Raw genomic sequence first — 22211 nt, 5'->3', positions numbered from 1 at the left:
AATGGATCTGCAAATACACAAACAAATTCCACAAATATAAAAAATGCATTAAATTAATTTTGTGAACTCAGTTTTTATTTGTGAATCGAAAAAACATTAGTGGATCTCAGTTCTACGCTTGTGGATTTGCTTTTTACACACACGGAGTTTTGAAACAAACTTTCCGCCGGTCCGAACGAAAATCCACTCGTATCACTCGGCTATTTTCGGATAACAAGTGATCGCCTACTGGTGACGTCATTTCCGCATATCAAAGTAAGAGCACGCAGTCTTTCTATGAGCTTTTTAAAATGTTTATCAGCGATAAGTGACGTGCATTCATGGTTTCATGTTAATGTCATACAGTGATTATTAGTGTGTGTTTATTTGTTCTATGTATATTATCTAGCACACACTTTCATATACATTTCTGTGTGAGTATGAAAGGCACCAGGATGCTTGTGGGCAATGTTCAGACAATTTTTATCGTTAAACAATAATAAAAAATAAATAAATAAATAAACACAGCTATTCATAAAACAGAATGAATACAAATGCAAAATATATTATCATTATTATTATTATTTTATTATTGTTTAACGATAAAAAATGTCTTTTAAATGCTGTGCTGAAAATGTCTAAATATTAAACCCCATAATTTTCTACTGATTACACTAGTATTGAAAGGTTGTGAAGAGATGTCTGGATGTCAGTCACCAGCATCTTCTACAGGGGCCCTCTTTACAGGTTGGATTGTTATGACTTCTGGTCTATTTACAATGCATCTTAATCATATTTGCAATGTATAAAATCCTGCACCCTGTTCTCCCAGCACGCAACATGAATGCTTACACATAGACATTAAAACTACATTAGTAAGAGTACACTACTAATAAGATGAAGTGCGTTGTGACTTTTACCCATCTGAAAGAATACATGAAAAATATAAAGGATGAGGTGGCTGATAACTGCTTACTGAAGAAGCAGCCAAGCCACCGCTTTAGAGAGCTGAACGTTGCCCACAAGCATCCTGGTGCCTTTCATACTCAAACAGAAATGTATATGAAGTGTGTGCTAGATAATATACATAGAACAAATAAACACACACTAATAATCACTGTATGACATTAACATGAAACCATGAATGCACGTCACTTATCGCTGATAAACATTTAAAAAAGCTCATAGAAAGACTGCGTGCTCTTACTTTGATATGCGGAAATGACGTCACCAGTAGGCGATCACTTGCTATCCGAAAATGTCCGAGTGATACGAGTGGATTTTCGTTCGGACGGGCGGAAAGTTTGTTTCAAAACTCCGTGTGTGTAAAAAGCAAATCCACAAGCGTAGAACTGAGATCCACTAATGTTTTTTCGATTCACAAATAAAAACTGAGTTCACAAAATTAATTTAATGCATTTTTTATATTTGTGGAATTTGTTTGTGTATTTGCAGATCCGTTTTATATTTGCAAAATATTTTTGTGAGTATACAAATCTTTTTTTTGTATTTGTGGAAGGTGTTTATATTTACAGATTACACATTTACACACAGATTGTCGATCTGCACACACACAACATTATGAAACAAATCTAACTCCATATACATGAGACCAAACGTTGTACCTGCTGCTGCAGTCCTTTAGTAAATAAGGACAGACACAGTTTGACTTGTTAGTAAATCCAATACCAACCCTGTCTCTGTCTCTGTACAGGGACACAAAGATATAAAACTCTGAACTGAAAACCAGGATGAAAATACAAACTGAACTAATCAAACAAGGAACAGGTGGGAAGATACAAGAGCAGTCTGTGAGCTGATAGGCTGACAGAAACACTGAGAGCAGAGCAGGAACACAGGAGGGAAACACAAAGCAACAAGAAAACCAAAACCTGAAAATACAACAAAGGGCATTTTTCAGTGTTGCATAAATCAGACCATTATTATCAGACTCTGACTCAGAACGTTTCATTCATGCCTTCATTTGTTCCCATCTTTACTTCTACAATGTCCTTTCCACCTGCCTTAAAGCTCCCTGGTTCATCTTCAGCTCATATAAAATGCAGCAGCTGGGCTGATAACTAGGACTGGCCTTAGATCTCACATCACTCCTTTTTTGACCTCACTGCATTGGCTGCCAGTGAAGTTCAGGATCAATTTTAACATTCTTTTAATCACTAATAAGGTCTACACAGTTTTTCTGCTCGGGGACCCAGACTTTATAAACCCTCCATTAGATGAGCTGAGTCTGTTAACTGTTATAAAGAACATTTAAAACCCACTTTGTTAGGAAATCCTTTCTATAACTTTCAATAAGTTGAAGGGTTTGCTCTGCATGGTGACTGCTTGCTGTTTGCTTTCTGTGTTCATATGTTTGTTATGTCTGAATGTATTTTTCTATGTTTTACTTTATATTTATATTTTCTGTTTCTTTCTGTACAAATGTTGTAAAGCACTTTGTAACCTGTGATAAAAAAGATGTTACATTAATAAAGTTTAACTTAATTACATGTTTGAGAACACAAAGTCTGACATGTAAAATTATCAAATCATAAAAAATAATTATTATATAATGATTAATAATTAATAATAATCATTGATTTACTGACAGTTAAACTAAAGTCACTGCTGCTGATGCTGGACTGTCACATTAACTTGTTCATGTCTACAAAGAAAACTAAACTATCAGTTCAGGAATATAACAGCAGCAGTAAGACTCCTGACATACAAACACATGCTGTGTACTGTGCACACTTTACAGAGGTCCATTATAACAGCAATCAGTGACAGTGGTTTAGAGAGAGTCAGTGAGCAGCACCATTAATACTATTTATAAAATAACTTGTTATGATCGGCTCTTTAATGCATCCAGATGAACACATTAAACCTGACAGTCCTAATGTTCATATAATCATTGATTTACTGACACTTAAACTAAAGTCACTGCTGCTGATGCTGGACTGTCACATTAACTTGTTCATGTCTACAAAGAAAACTAAACTATCTGACCTCTGCAACTTAACCTGTATTAAATATTGGTTCAAGCTACTAATAAATATTTCAGAACAGCATCAAACACTCTTTCCACTAAATGAAAGATATAAAGAAATAATGCAGTCAATCAAATGATATTAAACTGAATCATCTTCAGGTCAGTTTACAGTGGAAACAGTCTCTTACTTTGTGTCTGAGGGTCCAGGTTCATTACTGAAGTATGGAGGAAGTACATCAGTAGACCGGTCACTCTTCATAGACAGACAGCTGGATATTACAGACTCTGTTCCGTCCTCCTCTTCCTCCTCTTCCTCCTCTTTCTTCATCTTCTGGAGTCTGAGAGGTAAACCAGTAACACTGGAGACACACACACATACACAGTATAATAAACTCAGTCCTGCCTCTCAACTTAGTAGCTTCTTATTAGTTTACATGACTTTAACTACAACCATGTGTGTTTTCTAGTCATCACAAAGAGAAACTTTGACTCTGGTTTAAATCCAACAAACAGACTTCAGATAAACATGTGTGTGCTTCTTAACTGTGACTTCTCTCTATTTAGAGCTCAGCAGTGAGTCACGTGACATCGCTGTGAGGACGCACAAACCAGGAAAACAACGTTTCAACACCTCAAACTCTGTCATTTCACATTATTCTGACAAACTTTAATCAACTAAACAATGAATGTGATAAATAATCATCAGATTGATCAATAATGACAGTAATCATTATTTACAGTCCTGATATTAACACTCACCTGCCTCAGACTTGCTGTTTTCCTCCTTCTGCTCTACTGACTGTGAAATGGCGTCTGACTGAATACTGAAACTTCCTGTGTGTGTGTGTGTGTGTATGTATGTGTCGTAGTGACACGTTTCTCTTTTGGAGACAAACTATTTCTTAAAATGTTAATAATAATAATAATAATAATAATAATAATAATAATAATAATAATAACTATATTTTTACGGTGCTTTTTATAACAACTTACAAAGTTCTTTACAGATAATTTAAAAAGATAATAAAACAAACTACAAGTCAAACCTCAGGCTTCAACCTGCTCACAGCTTTATTTCTACCTTACTGATGAGCTGATATTAGCTAACAGACAGACGTCCATTCTGTAGCCTCTGTTGCTACGGTGACTGTGATCAAGAACAAATATAAATATATAATATTAGAGATAAATAAAAACAAATCAAAACTTGTGTGAAGTTTTTCTTGTGCTGCAGTGTTTCAGATCAACTCTTTTCTTAAACATAAAGACTTTTACACTATTTTGCTTAAAAAATTACTTAAAATATTAACTTTATACTTTATATTATTGAAATATCTACTAATTACTGTTATAATCACTTTGTATTTGGATTCATGTTAGATTTAATAAAATGTATTCCTTTGTTTATTTCAGAACACACACACACACACACACACACACACACACACACACACACACACACACACACACACACACACACACTGCTGCAACAGCTGTATGATCCATTGCTTGGCAATAAAACTCTCCTAATGATTCTCTGACCAGAATCATTTCCATATTGCACCAAAACAGTTTAACAAGGCTTCACTTCCTCTCAGCACTGCTGCTGATGCTGGACTGTCACATTAACTTGTTCATGTCTACAAAGAAAACTAAACTATCTGACCTCTGCAACTTAACCTGTATTAAATATTGGTTCAAGCTACTAATAAATATTTCAGAACAGCATCAAACACTCTTTCCACTAAATGAAAGGTATAAAGAAATAATGCAGTCAATCAAATGATATTAAACTGAATCATCTTCAGGTCAGTTTACAGTAGAAACAGTCTCTTACTTTGTGTCTGAGGGTCCAGGTTCATTACTGAAGTTTGGAGGATCATCTTTAGACCAGTCACTCTTCATAGACACACAGCTGGATATTACAGACTCTGCTCCGTCCTCCTCTTCCTCCTCTTCCTCCTCTTTCTTCATCTTCTGGAGTCTGAGAGGTAAACCAGTAACACTGGAGACACACACACATACACAGTATAATAAACCCAGTCCTGCCTCTCAACTTAGTAGCTTCTTATTAGTTGACATGACTTTAACTACAACCATGTGTGTTTTCTAGTCATCACAAAGAGAAACTTTGACTCTGGTTTAAATCCAACAAACAGACTTCAGATAAACATGTGTGTGCTTCTTAACTGTGACTTCTCTCTATTTAGAGCTCAGCAGTGAGTCACGTGACATCGCTGTGAGGACGCACAAACCAGGAAAACAACAACAGGAAACAACGTTTAACACCTCAAACTCTGTCATTTCACATTATTCTGACAAACTTTAATCAACTAAACAATTAATGTGATAAATAATCATCAGATTGATCAATAATGACAGTAATCATTATTTACAGTCCTGATATTAACACTCACCTGCCTCAGGCTTGCTGTTTCCCTCCTTCTGCTCTACTGACTGTGAAATGGCGTCTGACTGAATACTGAAAACTTTAACTTCCTGTCTGTTTCTTCCTCTTTCTTCACTGTAAGTCACGTGTGTGTGTGTGTGTGTGTGTGTGTGTGTGTGTGTGTGTGTGTGTGTGTGCGGTGTGGACCTGCCTCTCTATTATAATGTTAATTATAATAATGATAATACTTTATTTATAAAACACTTTTTTTAAGTGACAAAGTTCTTTACATAGTTAATAAAGATATTAGTTAGTGTTTTTCCTCCTGGTTCTTTTCATCTGTCTGCTGCTTTTAAAGGTGATGAGAGGAGATCACATGATTGATCATCACTGAACTTCATCCCAACTCTATCTGATGATTTTGAATTTCTAATATTAATAATGTATTCAGTGACCACCTGTAATCACCAAAATTACAATATTATGGTTTTACACATCAGGTGTTCTCAGGACAGGAAGTATGGACCCTGAATGTGATCATAAAGACGAGAGGAAGAAACTAAACTAAACTAAGATAAGACCTGACCTGAGGTGACCTCTGACCTCTCTGTGTGTCTCTGTCCTCTCAGGGATTTTGAAGCAGGTGATCCTGGAGGACAGCAGCTCTTCAGTGGACGTTTGGACTGATGTGGCCTCTCTTTGCTCTGAGCTGAACCGTTCTTATTGCACCTTTAAAACAGGCAAAACAGTGAGATAAGAAGGATGATAACACAGGACACTGCTCTCCACTTCACTAGTGTGTATTAAGTATTAAATGACATGCAGTTCAACCACATCTCTGTGAGTCTCAAATACAAATACAGGGATAACAACAGCCAAGACAACAGTAGTTTACACAGTGACCAAGTTACCATAAACCATAAACATATAAAACTCTTTCTCTCATAATGACAACCAATGACAAAAGAACAGTTATCTACAACATGTCACTACGTTTATATTGTTTTCTGTATGATAATTACCTTAAAATGGGCAAAATAGTGAGATAAGAAGGATGAAAACACAGGACACTGCTCTCCACTTCACTGGTGTATTAAATGAGAGAAGCGCTCCCCCTACTGGAGCTCTAAGGAATTACTCACTAATCTACACACAATCAACTTTGAATCTGTCAACAATCTGTCACTTATTTATAATACCTGAAATCATAACTGTCACTATAACCAAGATGAAAATGAATTGTGCTACTGTAACCCCCGCAGACTGAAGAGACCACTCAACAACCTTTCTCTCTGTTGAATAATAAAAAACTGTGACGGCCTGCTCCTGTCTGTTCATTGGCTGTGTGACTTCCCTGGGTGGAGGTGGGGACAGGTCTTCGGGCCAATTTGCCTCACCTGTGGGTGTTTGGGGGGAACTGGGGATTTAAGGACTGTCTAAACTTTTGTTCAGTCTCTCTTGCTGCCTCCAGACTGAGACTTGGGTTCAGGCTTCCACCTGCCATGTGGACCTAAGTATTACTACCTCCTGCATTCAACACTTCACACAACACCTTTCACTCATCCATACACTGCACACATGACTGACTCTTAACATAACATTTCATACATACTTTTGCTTTATTTTTATATAAGTTTATCTTATATTTGTTTGGTATAATCTGATTTCCATTTGACTAATTTACCTATAATTTAATTTCAAGTTAAAATGATTAAATAATAAATTAATTTGGATTTGGTATCTCTTGTGTGGACTCCCTTTTTGCCACTAACTGGCCCGGTTTGTGACAAAATGGGGGCTCGTCCGTTTGTTTAAATGTATTTGGGTAGACAAGTTGAAGTTTAGTTAGTTTAGTTAGGGGTCATTTGTTGAAGTTTAGCTTGATTGGTTTGGTTGATTGGTTTATTAAAAACAAAATAACATGGCCGGTGGTGACTAGCTGCTGAACAGCTCCTTGCTCACATCTGCGGTCGCCAAGGGCAACAGCGACCAACTGACACCGTTAATAAGCACTTAAAAATGTAAATTACAGTACATTAAAACACTTCTACACATTATTTACACACTATTTACAAATTGCCATAAACCCATTTTCTAGTTTTATATAAAATTACAATTAAATAACAATAATAATTCAACAATATTGCGCAAAGGCCCCTTTTGAAATTACTACCTATATTACACATTAGAAAAAATAAACTAAAACAAAGACAGAAAATAAAAACATACCTGTTGAATATTACAGAAAAACACATCAACGTGGCTGGTGGTTTTCTGCTGTACAGCTCTTTGCCCTACACATTAAAAATTAATAAAATAAACACACTGAAGGAGTCCGCATATTAGCGTTTAACATGTCAAACTGTACTGTAACGACAATAACGGTTAATAACGGTTACCGGCTAACGGACTCAGCAAGCTAGCGCAGCTTCACTCAAAGAAAAGACAGAAATAATAAACAATAAACAATAAAACGGAGACACAGAGATAGTCAAACAAACATGACAGCACAACTCAAATACTCATTTTGACCTTTGAGCGTTGGGTGTTGTCAGTGAAATGACTCAGAGGCAGAAATGTGAAACAGTGACAGCTGACGGCCAGCAGGTGGCGCCCAGATACAAAAACTGAAGCTGTGACCAAAATGGCCTTTAAAAAAAAAAGCTCTTCCAGTTATTCCTAGAAACAGAAGCATTATTGTGTCTTCTCTCACATTGCTGGACTGTGCTGTGTAGTAGTTTTGTGTATTTTATGAAGGTTGTGTGCTATGTGTGTCTCTGTCTCTGTTTTTCTCATGTATTTATTTCCCCTTGTGTGTGTTCAGGCTTTCTGGATTGTAGTTTCCTTGTATTGTCACTTGGTGGTGCTGTTTTCTTGTCTGTATTTTGCACTTGATTTCAGAAATAGAAAGTGAAAGAATAGGCCTAGAGAAAACACAGACAATCTAAAGTTAGTAAATGTCCTTGAAAGAACCAAACACTTTATCACATTTATAACTTATAGGTCAAATAAAGACACCTCTAATGAATTACTTCCAGTTGCTGAGCGAGCATAAGCTAAAGTCTTTCAGTCAGTTCACAGCAGCTCAAACATGCAAACAATTCAACATATGTGAGAATAAAGTTTCCAATAATAAATATCAGTGGAAATGGAAATCTATAAATATTAACAAATTACACAGACAATTCTTTCCTGGAAAATCTGAAGAAATTAATAATAAATTATAAGAATAATGGAGATTCACAAAGACAGAAAAACAACTACAATAAAAATAGATGTTATACATGAAGCTGAAGCTCCAATCAGGATAAAAACGCTGACTCTTCATTTATTTCCACATTTATTAGAATTTGGTCTTTGTTTATTATCAGCATGGTCCCACCAGCCTCCCTTCAGACCAGTAGAAACCTTCTCAAACCAACGTTACACAACGCTTTACACAAAACTAACATAAGATAACAGAACAGATAGCTAACAAGATGACTAACAAAAGATTCAAATGTAAGATGTACAGCATATAAAACTAATAACTGGTAGATCAGTGGATAAAAATGAGTTGAAGAAGTGATTTAAAGGAAGATAAAGACTTATCAAACATTTTGATCCAGAGCCCTGACAGCAGAGACCAGGCTCCATATTTATCTGTGCTGATAATCATGCAAGGCAAGGCAGTTTTATTTATTCTGTGTTAGTTTTATAGATATTATTTTAATATGTTTTAATGGTGAAAACAGGACTGGACCAGCTGCTGATATGATTAGGGTTGCAAAGGGGTGGAAAATTTCCAGTAAATTTCCGAAAAGTTTCTGGTAAATTTCCATGGGAAGTTAAGCTCGGGAATTTTGAAAATATTCCAAATTGGAAACTTTCCATGGGAATTATGGGAATTTATGGGAATTAAATGGGAATTTGTGGCAATTGAGGGTAATTTAGTGGAGAGAAATAATACAATTAAAACAGACTTATTTATAAGTTGAACAATCAAACAGAACAAAAACATGAACGTGGAGTTAAATATTACCCAAAAATGAACTTTGTGCAGTCCACAGGCTCAAAAGTCTGGTTTTAGTCAGGATTATGCTCAAATATTATTTTACACAACTATATTTAAGCTCCCTAATAAGAACGTACCTTCGGTTTAGTAAATTCCCGGTTTATTCCCGTTAATTCCCATGGAAAGTTTCCAAGTTTGAACATTCCCGGAATTTTACCCCAGATATGATCATCAAAACTTAGACTGGAATCAAAAAATACAAAGTTTTTCAGCACAGGCTTGATGTTGTTATGAACAGAAGCAGGATATGATTTGACCTGCATGTTCCATAACCTTGGTAAGTTACCTGCCTGGTTACCTGTCTATACACATAATATACCAAATGACCACTGTTTAATATTTCCAGCTGAGACTGTGAGAAAACTACAACACATCATCATTATTTCTACTCTGCTGCTCTGACTGTGGTAAAACAGCCACGTCTCACTCTCTCTCAGCAGTAATCCTTCTCCTGCTGAAAGTCACAGTCAATTCTCTTCTGCTTCATTCATTAGTTTTAGTCCTCGTTAACTCTCAGTGTGATTCTGAGACGCTTGATTAATATGAGCCCAGGCTCACAGTCTGACTTATAACACCTGTTTTTATCTTTTCTGCATCAAACAGCTCATGTAGAACTAATCTGTAAAGTGCTGACTTCAGCTAAATCCAGAGATAACTGTTCAGTTTGGAGTCAGTTAAGAGACTGAAGTGAAGACGACAAAATCCAGATCCAGACTCCAGATGGATCATCAGGATCCAGCTGATCCTCTCTCAACACTCCTGGATGTTCACTCTCACTCTGACAGAGATCAATCATCCCACCTCCATCTGATGAGAGAAGAAGAAAGAACAGAGGAGATAAATGAGTGTTTAGTGAGACTCACTTGATCAGCTGTCAGTCAGTGATGCAGCACATCCAGTATAAAGAGCAGCAGGGACTTCAGTCCTGTTCAGACCAGAAGTGGAACAGCTGTGCAGCGTAGCTTGCTTCCTTTCAGCTCTCATGTTAACGTGTTGGAGTGAACACACTGAGCTCCAAGCTCACACACCTGCACACACTTTTACTATCAAGTGTGTTTCCTCTGCAGATTTCACTCAAGTACACAGAGGAAATAAAGTGGTGAGAGTCATGAACACATCATTACTGCAGAAACAGAGACATTCACTCATCAGTTTACTGATGGATTTACTGCTGATACATGTCAACTCTTATCAAAGTTTAAAGCTACAGAGTCTCTGTGGGATTTGAAGATGTTTCCTGCTGTTAAATCATCACATGACAATCAGTCAGAGCTCTCAGCTAAACAGCTGCTGTGATTCCTGGACTTCAGCAGAGGTTCTGGTCTGTATAAAGACCACATGGTTACTAAACGTAATGATGCTTGTGTGAAATCAGAGCCAGTGATTTGCAGGCTGCAGTCAGACTGATCTTAGAGCTCTGACAAAGATGAACTGATCAATAGTTTAGTGTTGAAATGAGAGAACAAACACTTTGAGATCAGATTTGATGATGAGGATCACTGTCTCTATACATCTTGTAAGGCTGTCAGCTGTAATCCAGCTTTATTTCCTGCAGACATCAACACAACAACAACAGTCGTCTTCACATCAACTCAAACACATGATCACAACAAGCTTCTGGCTCATCTGATTGGCTGACTGTTCTCTCTCTCTCTCTGTCTTTCTGTCCAATCCTGAAGCCTGTCACCATTCTCCTCTCACAGCTTCACTGAGGAAAGCAGCACTGAGAAGGTTGGAGCTTCACCAGGAAATACTGGATCTTTGCTTTGATACTGACTGTGTTTAATACTAAACTGCTGAAACCAGCACAGACTGACTCCAACTCTATACTGACCTCAGAGTCACCAGTCTGCAGGCCAGACTCCGCTCAAAATCCGCCAGCTGCACCATGTCTGAACACGGTATGTTGTTTCTTCTCAGATCCAGTTCTCTCAGATGAGAGGAGTTACTATCTGACCTCAGAGCTGAGGCCAGATAATCCCATCTGATCTTTGACAAACTGCAGTTCTCCAATCTGAATAAAGAATAAATGAAGTCAGTTTAGAAACAAAGTTCATGTTTGAAATTATTAAATGTTTCACAATCTGTTCAGAGCTGAAGAAGATTTAAATGTAGAAGCTTAGAATGATTTAGAATGATGTTAAGAATAGTGTGTGTGTGTGTGTGTGTGTGTGTGTGTGTGTGTGTGTGTGTGTGTGTGTGTGTGTGTGTGTGTGTGTAATAAGTCCAGTTGAAGCTAACATGAGGCTTTGACAGTCTGGTAGACTCACACTTGATTAGTGTGACTCAAAGTTTCAGAATATTTAGAAGTAAATTCCCTCTTTGAGTTTGGATCCCTCCACTGCAGCTTAGCAAGGAAACACTGAAGAAACACAAACATACTTACTTGATATGTGGAACTCAGACTGCTGAAGCCTCATATTAGTTTACACTCTGGAAGTCATTTTTACTCACAACAAGACTGTGGATTTTGAATTCCTGAAAACATTTACATTCTACACATTTGTGTTCAGCAAATCCTGAAAATTATGAACCAAACATTTGAAACTTCACTGAAGAATTTAAATTTAATAAATACAAATAAATCTACCAAAGCTACAGTCAGTGAACTCACGTCAGAGTCTTCAGTCTACAGTTTGGACTCTCCAGTCCAGCAGACAGACGCTTCACTGATGAATCAGACAATTTGTTGTCACTCAGGTCCAGATGTGTCAGATGGGAGGAGTTGCACTTCAGAGTTGAGGCCAAAACTTCACAGTGAGTCTCTGAGAGTCCACAGTTACAAAGTCTATATTGACACAAATATTACAACATATGTTATCATGAAAGAGGACACTTTATATTTACTTCATGCATTTGATGATCAAACAGTTTGACATTCACTATTTTGATGAACATTTGATCTTCACATCAGTGGTTCAGATCATCTTTTTAATATTTGAAATCTTTGTTTTGTGAGGCATTTTATTCCTTTAATGGACAGTTGAGAGATAAACAGGAAACAAGAGGAGAGAGAGACAGAGAATGACATGCAACAAAGGTCCAGCACCAGAATCAAAGCACAGACCAGTAAGCTACCAGAACACTCCCAGTTCAGCTGATGCTGTCTCACTGTGCTGTGTGTGTGTGTGTGTGTGTGTGTGTGTGTGTGTGTGTGTGTGTGTGTGTGTGTGTGTGTGTGTGTGTGTGTGTGTGTGTGTGTGTGTGTGTGTGTGTGTGTGTGTATGTGTGTGTGTATGTGTGCATGTGTGTCAAAAAATAAAAATGTACAGACAAAAAGAAATAAAATAAATACAGTTAAATTCAGAAACAGATTAAAAATGATTCAGATCTCATTTTAAAGCCTGCTGAGTAAAATCAGGTATCTATGGAAGCCCATTTCTGCCCCCCCAAAAAAGATAAAACTAAAACTTAGCTTTGACAATAAAAAGTCGAAATGATGAGATAACAAGTCATAATTATGAGATATTTTCACACAGCAGTTCAAGTAGTAGTACTATTGTTTGTTTTTTTAGGTAAAGTAAAACCTATAGTTACCTCATTTGCATATTGTGAGCGTGGTTAGGCCAGTCTTTGTCTTGGCGGCAATGGGCTTCCATAGTTATTACCTATATGTCTGATTATATATCATGTAATAATAACTTTACTGCTTTCACTGATAACTGTAAAATACTACACTAAATAAACAACCAACTGAAACATCAACATTATTTAAACTCACAACATTTAAACAGCTCAAGAACATCTGAGACTAAATATAACTGACAAGTTATTTCATCTATAAAAAAGTAGAGCACTATTATAACTATAACAAGAATTTGAATTTAATAAATAGAAATAAATCTACCAAAGCTACAGTCTGTGAACTCACATCAGAGTCTTCAGTCTACAGTTTGGACTCTCCAGTCCAGCAGACAGACGCTTCACTGATGAATCAGATAGTTTGTTCTTATTCAGGTCCAGATGTGTCAGATGGGAGGGGTTGCACTTCAGAGCTGAGGCCAAAACTTCACAGTGAGTCTCTGAGAGTCCACATTCAGAAAGTCTGTAATGACACAAATATTACAACATATGTCATCATGAAAGAGACACTTTATATTTACTTCATGCATTTGATGATCAAACAGTTTGACATTCACTATTTTGATGAACATTTGATCTTCACATCAGTGGTTCAGATCATCTTTTTAATATTTGAAATCTTTGTTTTGTGAGGCATTTTATTCCTTTAATGGACAGTTGAGAGATAAACAGGAAACAAGAGGAGAGAGAGACAGAGAATGACATGCAACAAAGGTCCAGCACCAGAATCAAAGCACAGAACAGTAAGCTACCAGAACACTCCCAGTTCAGCTGATGCTGTCTCACTGTGCTGTGTGTGTGTGTGTGTGTGTGTGTGTGTGTGTGTGTGTGTGTGTGTGTGTGTGTGTGTGTGTGTGTGTGTGTGCATGTATGTCAAAAAATAAAAATGTACAGACAAAAAGAAATAAAATAAATACAGTTAAATTCAGAAACAGATTAAAAATGATTCAGATCTCATTTTAAAGCCTGCTGAGTAAAATCAGGTATTTATTGAAGCCCATTTCTGCCCAAAATAAAAAAGATAAAACTAAAACTTAGCTTTGACAATAAAAAGTCGAAATGATGAGATAAAAGTCATAATTATGAGATATTTTCACACAGCAGTTCAAGTAGTAGTATTATTATTTGTTTTTTAGGTAAAGTAAAACCTATAGTTACCTCATTTGCATATTGTGAGCGTGGTTAGGCCAGATGAAACACTGCCATTGAGGCGCATGCACACTTTTTATTTCAAAATTTCAACTTACTTGGAGGATATTTTTATTATCAAAGCTAAGTTTTATCTTCTTTTGTCTTGGCGGCAATGGGCTTCCATAGTTATTACCTATAAGTCTGATTATATATCATGTAATAATAACTTTACTGCTTTCACTGATAACTGTAAAATACTACACTAAATAAACAACCAACTGAAACATCAACATTATTTAAACTCACAACATTTAAACAGCTCAAGAACATCTGAGACTAAATATAACTGACAAGTTATTTCATCTATAAAAAAGTAGAGCACTATTATAACTATAACAAGAATTTGAATTTAATAAATAGAAATAAATCTACCAAAGCTCTGACCAAAGTCTGTGAACTCACATCAGAGTCTTCAGTCTACAGTTTGGACTCTCCAGTCCAGCAGACAGACGCTTCACTGATGAATCAGATAGTTTGTTCTTATTCAGGTCCAGATGTGTCAGATGAGGGTTGGACTTCAGAGCTGAGGCCAAAACTTCACAGTGAGTCTCTGAGAGTTCACAGTCCCAAAGTCTGTAATGACACAAATATTACAACATATGTTATCATGAAAGAGACACTTTATATTTACTTCATGCATTTGATGATCAAACAGTTTGACATTCACTATTTTGATAATAATAATAATAATAATAATAATAATAATAATAATAATGCATTTTATTTAAAGGCACCTTTCAAAGCACTCAAGGTCACCTTACAAGGCACATATAACACAGAAACAGTACATCAAACAATACAAATCAGGTGACATTTAGTGCAAAGATAAAGAATAAAGAAAAATAAATATGAACGTGACTTCAAAGTGCATTAATATAATAAATAAACAAGAATGAAGATTGCATAGTTAATGGGAGACAGAGTAGGCCACTCTGAATAGGTGTGTTTTCAGGCGGGATTTAAAGGTAGAGACAGAGTCTGAAGTGCGAATGTCAGGTGGGAGAGAGTTCCATAGGCGGGGGGCAGATCGGCTGAAAACTCTTGACCCCATGGTGGTTAAGTTGGCAGATGGAGCGAAGAGCTGGTTGGCAGAGGAGGACCGGAGAGTTCGAGAAGGTGTGTAGATGTGAATAAGTTCAGAGAGATATGATGGTGCCAGGTTGTGAAGGATCTTGAATGTGAGGAGTAGAATCTTAAAGTCAATGCAGGATTTGATAGGGAGCCAGTGAAGTTGCTGCAGGGCAGGAGTGATGTGTTCAATAGAGGGAGTTCTGGTTATGATACAAGCGGCTGCGTTCTGTACAAGTTGGAGTTTGTGGAGAGATTTCCGCGGAAGGCCAAAGAGGAGAGAGTTACAGTAGTCCAGACGTGATGTGATCAGGGTGTTTACCAGGATAGCGGTGCAGGTTGGTGAAAGTGAGGGACGGAGACGACTGATGTTACGTAGATGGAAGTATGCAGAACGACTAACACTATTGATGTGGGCTTCAAAAGATAGTGTGCTGTCCAGGATGACACCCAGGCTCTTTACTTGGGGGGATGGAGGAACAGTGGAATTGTCGATGGACATGGAGAATGTGTTGAGTGTTGCTAAGGTTGATCTGGTACCAATGAGGAGGACCTCAGTTTTTTCACCGTTGAGTTTAAGAAAATTTAGTGAGAGCCATGATTTAATTTCCAGTAAGCAGTCAGATAGAGCTGTGGGTGGCAGAGTGGAAGTAGGCTTAGTGGAAAGATAGAGTTGGGTATCATCAGCGTAACAGTGGAATTGTATGTCAAATTTCCTGAGAATGTGTCCAAGAGGCAGAAGGTAAATAATGAACAGGAGGGGGCCAAGGACAGAGCCCTGGGGAACACCACTAGAGACTGGAGAGGAGCCGGATCTCAGGTTTTTGATTTGAACAAACTGAGAGCCAGAGAGATATGATGTGAACCAAGCCAGAGGGATGTCAGTGATTCCAATGGAGGCTAATCTGTCCAGGAGGATGTCATGAGAGACGGTGTCAAAGGCTGCACTCAGGTCGAGGAGAACCAGAATGGATAGAAGTCTAGAGTCAGATGCCATCAGGAGGTCATTTGTGATTTTCACTAGGGCTGTCTCGGGGCTGTGGAGGGGGTGGAAGCCTGACTGAAATTGTTCATAGAGGTTGTTGTCAGACAGATGGATGTGGATCTGAGTTGCAACTGTTCTTTCAAGTATTTTGGAGAGAAATGGCAAGTTAGAGATGGGACGGAAGTTGTTCAAGTCATTTGAATCGGCGCCAGGTTTCTTGAGTGTTGGTGTTATTGCAGCAGTCTTTAGTGATGGTGGAACAACACCAGAAGTCAGTGAGGAATGAATGATGTCAGTTATTAACGTGGACAGGGCAGGTAGGCAGCTTTTGACCAGGTGGGTAGGTAGTGGGTCTAACTGGCAGGTAGATGACTTGGCTTTATGAATGAGAACACTTATTTCAGAGACAGTTGGCAGTATGAAGCTGGTGAGCGGAGAGCTGACGGAAGATGTAGGCCAAGAGTAGCAGTCAGTGTCTGGTGGATATTTTCAATTTTGGCATTGAAGAAGGTCATGAAGGTATCACACTGTGTAACTGTGAGTAGATGAGGTGGTAGAGCATCAGGTGGTTTCAGAATGTTGTTGAGAGTTGAGAATAGGGCTCTAGTGTTCCCATCAGCTGTCCTGATTAAGGTTGCGTAGTATGTGGTCTTGGTTGAGGAAAGAGCATCCTTGTATTGGAGTATGTGGTTGATGAACATTTGATCTTCACATCAGTGGTTCAGATCATCTTTTTGAATATTTTAAATCTTTGTTTTGTGAGGCATTTTATTCCTTTAATGGACAGTTGAGAGATAAACAGGAAACAAGAGGAGAGAGAGACAGAGAATGACATGCAACAAAGGTCCAGCACCAGAATCAAAGCACAGACCAGTAAGCTACCAGAACACTTCCAGTTCACCTGATGCTGTCTCACTGTGCTGTGCTGTGCTGTGCTGTGCTGTGTGTGTGTGTGTGTGCATTTATATTTTCTTTTTTTTGTCAAGCCGCTATGTTAGCAGGCACTTCCGGTGCCGCTGTCAAGCGAAAATGGCTAGCCAAAAAAAACAGAGACCAATTTCCAAATCAGCCAAATATAAAATTCCCGGGAAGGAGATTTGGAAACGAGAACGTTTGAACGATCATTACAATATAGCTGGTTTGGGAGATGGAGATGGTTACATTATGTTACCGACAAAGACTGTGTCCTTTGTTTTACCTGTAACCAAGCGGTGGCAAAGGGGTTGGTGCACCTTAACACAGACAACCACACTACATTTTCAAAGGAGGGATTTTCCAATTGGAAAAAAGCCAGGGAGAAGTTCACACAACATGAACTGTCAGACATGCACTCATCTCCATTCAAGATTGATGCCAAATTTGTAGACTGTCTTTTCCAATTTTCCATTTCAGTTTTATTTTTCTGGCTACGTTCATTGCTGTTATTATTGTTGTTTATATAAATGTTATTATTGTTATTGTTATTGACTATTGTAGGCCATACATTCAAGGTGTGGATGACGGTGGAATTTAGCGTGTTTACTTTTAAGTCTCTGAATAGGCCTACTGTTGATTTACAGGACTTATGTTTATGTTATTTTTAGTGTACCTATATAGTTTCGTAAGTTCATACAATTTTCAGGGGATCCATACGCTAAAACTCCACTGTCCATGGTGCTGGCATTTTCAGCACCATGGACAGTCCTAGAGGGACAGCGCTAACTAAAGTTATTTAACGCGGTAGGTCTGTTGCATCGAATAGATAATTTATCAAATCAATCACATGTTATAAAGTTCATATTCACTTAAACTAATTGTTAATTGTGTACATTGTGTTTCAAATGTGAGAAAGCCTATGCGTTGCGCTAAAAATACCAATTTATATGTATCGTTTTATTTAAATAAATGTAATAACGTTTGAATTTACAAGAACTGTTTCAGGTTGTGTTTGGATGTTTCAAATGGCAAGTCATGCATTTGGCATACTATAGTTTTGTGTGCGTGTGTGTGTGTGTGTGTGTGTGTGTGTGTGTGTGTGTGTGTGTGTGTGTGTGTGTGAGAGAGAGAGAGAGAGGGAGAGAGAGAGAGAACGTGTTCAAAGTGTCGCTAGTGTGTGTCCTGCTAAAATGATATTGGGTGCTGTAGTTCATCTGATTACATGAAATAATATAAATTGTAACACACTTATTTCTGCCCCCAACCCCTAAAACATATTAATAGGCTAATTAACAACAACCATCACAATGATGTGACATCATGCATTTTGATCGCAGCCCCCCCTACTGAAAATACCTTCCAGCGCGCCTGTGTGTGTGTCTGTGTTTGTGTGCGTTTATGTCAAAAAATAAAAATGTACAGACAAAAAGAAATAAAATAAATACAGTTAAATTCAGAAACGGATCAAAAATGATTCAGATCTCATTTTAAAGTCTGCTGAGTAAAATCAGGTATTTATGGAAGCCCATTTCTGCCCCCCCAAAAAAAGATATAACTTAGCTTTGATAATAAAAATATCCTCCAAGTAAGTCGAAATGATGAGATAAAAAGTCATAATTATGAGATATTTTCACACAGCAGTTTATTATTATTTGTTTTTTAGGTAAAGTAAAACCTATAGTTACCTCATTTGCATATTGTGAGCGTGGTTAGGCCAGACGAAACACTGCCATTGAGGCGCATGCACACTTTTTATCTCATAATTTCAACTTACTTGGAGGATATTTTTATTATCTAAGTTTTAGCGAAGTTTTATCTCCCTTTTTTTAGCGGAAATGGGCTACCATAGTTATTACCTATATGTCTGATTATATATCATGTAATAATAACTTTACTGCTTTCACTGATAACTGTAAAATACTGATATATGTTACGATAAAATGCTGCTGTAATAAAACCTCAACCACAACCTCTAAAGTCCTTCATATGTTTCACCAGGTTTGAATGAATCGTCCAACACACAAAGGAAGAGAAATAGAAGAAAAAACTGTCAAATCTAATAATTACTAGAAATAAATAGAATAACTGTTCATTAACTTAACAGCTATAAACAACCAACTGAAACATCAACATTATTTAAACTCACAACATTTAAACAGCTCAAGAACATCTGAGACTAAATATAACTGACGAGTTATTTCATGTATAAACAAGTAGAGCACTATTATAAGAATCATTTTACATGCTTTATATTTGAAGAACTAAACTACTAATCTACACTGATTTATAATGTTAATCACATCTGGACTTACTGAGCATTTCTGCAGTTCCTCACAGCTGGGATCAGTCTCAGTCGTCCGTCCGCTGATGTGTTGTACTTCTCCAGGTCAAACCAATCCAGAGGCTTTTCTGACATCTGCAGCATGTAGGCCAGAGCTGAGCAGTCAAACACAGACAGTTTCTTCTCTGATCTGTTCTCTGACTTCAGGAACTCTTGGATCTCCTGATGTACTGAGCGGTCGTTCGTCTCCATCAGACAGTGGAAGATGTTGATGCTTCTGTCAGGAGAGATATCACCACTGTTCATCTTCTTCAGGTTGTTGATGACTCTCTGGATGGTTTCTGGACTGTTGTCTGTCTGACCCAGCAGGCCTCCTAAGAGACTCTGGTTGGACTCCAGAGAGAGGCCATGAAGGAAGCGGACAAACAGGTCCAGGTGGCTGTTTTTACTTCTGAGAGATTTCTCCATGGCTCTCTTTAGGAAGTCATCCAGAGATGTTAAACCATGATCACTGTCAGGTGGGTTGTTTCTGAAATAAGCTGAAACTTTCTTGAGGGCAGACTTTAGTTTTGGTTCTCTCAGGAAGTCCTTCAGTACCTCTGTCTTCCTGCTGGTGTAACAGTGGTACTGGTAGACTGCAGCCAGAAACTCCTGAACGCTCAGATGAACAAAGCTGTAGACTGTTTTCTGGAAGATCACATTCTCTCTTTTGAAGATCTGTGTACAAACTCCTGATAACACCGAGGCCTCTGTGACATCAAGACCACACTGCTCCAGGTCTTCTTGGTAGAATATGATGTTTCCTTTCTCCAGTTGTTCAAACGCCAGCCTCCCCAGCTTCAGAAGAAGGTTCCTGTCAGCCTCCGTCAGCTCCTGTGGACTCGTCTCATGTCCCTCATCATACTTGTTCTTCTTCCTCTTTGTCTGAACCAGCAGGAAGTGTGAGTACATGTCAGTCAGGGTCTTGGGCAGCTCTCCTCTCTGGTCTGTAGTCAACATGTGGTCCAGAACTGTAGCAGTGATCCAGCAGAAGACTGGGATGTGACACATGATGTGGAGGCTCCTGGATGTCTTGATGTGTGAGATGATTGTGCTGGACTGCTCTTCATCACTGAATCTCCTCCTGAAGTACTCCTCCTTCTGGTCGTCAGTGAAGCCTCGTACTTCTGTTACCCTGCTAACACATGAAGGAGGGATCTGATTGGCTGCTGCAGGTCGGGAAGTTATCCAGATGAGAGCCGAGGGAAGCAGTTTCCCCTGGATGAGATTTGTCAACAGCACGCTGACTGATGACTTCTGTGTGACATCAGACACAACCTCACTGTTGTTGAAATCCAGTGAAAGTCTGCTTTCATCCAGGCCGTCAAAGATGAACAGAACTTTACAGCCAGCGAGCTTCTCTGCTGTGAGCTTCTGTAATGTTGGATAGAAAACATGGATCAGCATGAGCAGACTGTACTGCTCATCTTTGATCAAGTTCAGCGCCCTGAACGAGAACAGAATCAGCAGACTGATATCTTGGTTGTTGGAGCGCTGTGCCCAGTCCAGAGTGAACTTCAGCACTGAGAAGGTTTTTCCAACGCCAGCGACGCCGTTCATCAGAACCACTCTGATGTGTTTCTGTTGGTCAGGTAAGACTTTAAAGATGTCCTGACACTTGATTGGAGCGTCATGGAGGGTCTTCATCTTGGAAGCTGTTTCAAGCTGCCTCACCTCATGTTGGGTATTAACCTCTTCACTCTGTCCCTCTGTGATGTGGACCTCAGTGTAAATGCTGTTGAGGAGGATTACACTTCCTGCTTCATCAGTTCCTTGAGTCACACATTCATATGTGCTGCTCAGACTGATCTGATGTTCATCTAAAACCTCCTGCAGACCACTTTCTGCTGAAAAAGAAGAAAAAAGGTAGAATGAAACAGAAATCAGTGTGACTGTTAATGTTCAGTAGGATAGAGGAGGTAGATTCATGTCCTGTTTTCAGAGATGATGACATCAGCAGACAGGTCTTCAGTCTTACTTTGTACAGTGCTGGTCTGACTGTCTGTCTGCAGTCCAGGTCTGGTTCTGGATCTTTCTGCACACTGGGGACAGGAGGAGTCTCCTGATGAAGCAGACTGGTCCCAGACTGGATCCTTCAGGACGTCCTGACACAAAGAACAGCAGGACAGCTGCTCCTCCACAGAAACAGCCCTCCTCTTCCTCTCTCTGTGGACATGAACACATTCTTTATGTCACATGACATTAGTGGAGGCCAACCAACAGCTCACAAGCTGCATGCAGCTCTTTCCCCACATAAACAGTCCAGACTGTCAGTATTTACACACTCACACAGTTTCTGTTCTTCAGACTCTGAGATTCAACACATTCAATTTGAAATTAAATAATATAAAGTAAGATTACAAGAGTTCAACAGTAATTAAACAAAGAAGAAGAAGAAGACTGCAAGCTAGTAAACATGGATGTAAAGAATGCAGGATTTAAAATAGATGTTTGATGAGGAGGGAAGTGGATTCAACACATTAGTTAGACCACAAGGAGACACACAATGTGTTTTAGTGAGTAAGTCAATGTGAACATGACTTTAGTCCGTTAACAAGAAAACTCCACAGTTTCCCTGTCACATTAACTTGTTCATGTCTACAAAGAAAACTAAACTATCTGACCTCTGCAACTTAACCTGTATTAAATATTGGTTCAAGCTACTAATAAATATTTCAGAACAGCATCAAACACTCTTTCCACTAAATGAAAGATATAAAGAAATAATGCAGTCAA

General features: G+C 38.3%; 1 protein-coding gene across 1 annotated transcript; it reads right to left on the bottom strand.

Annotated features, from left to right (window-relative positions):
- Positions 1-14615: 14615 nt before the first annotated feature.
- On the bottom strand, positions 14616-21260 carry LOC128373186 (protein NLRC3-like; the record flags this gene model as incomplete). The annotated part of the gene is made up of 3 exons (XM_053333482.1): positions 14616-14760; positions 19468-19947; positions 19999-21260. Coding segments are annotated over 3 exons (1887 nt in total), but the record flags the coding sequence as incomplete, so codon positions are not given.
- Between the last annotated feature and the right edge of the window lie 951 nt (positions 21261-22211).

Source organism: Scomber japonicus, chromosome 14 (assembly GCF_027409825.1).
Source record: "Scomber japonicus isolate fScoJap1 chromosome 14, fScoJap1.pri, whole genome shotgun sequence".
Lineage (NCBI taxonomy): Eukaryota > Metazoa > Chordata > Actinopteri > Scombriformes > Scombridae > Scomber > Scomber japonicus.
Note: the sequence above shows the minus strand (reverse complement) of the source record. Positions and strands in the feature narration are given on the sequence as shown.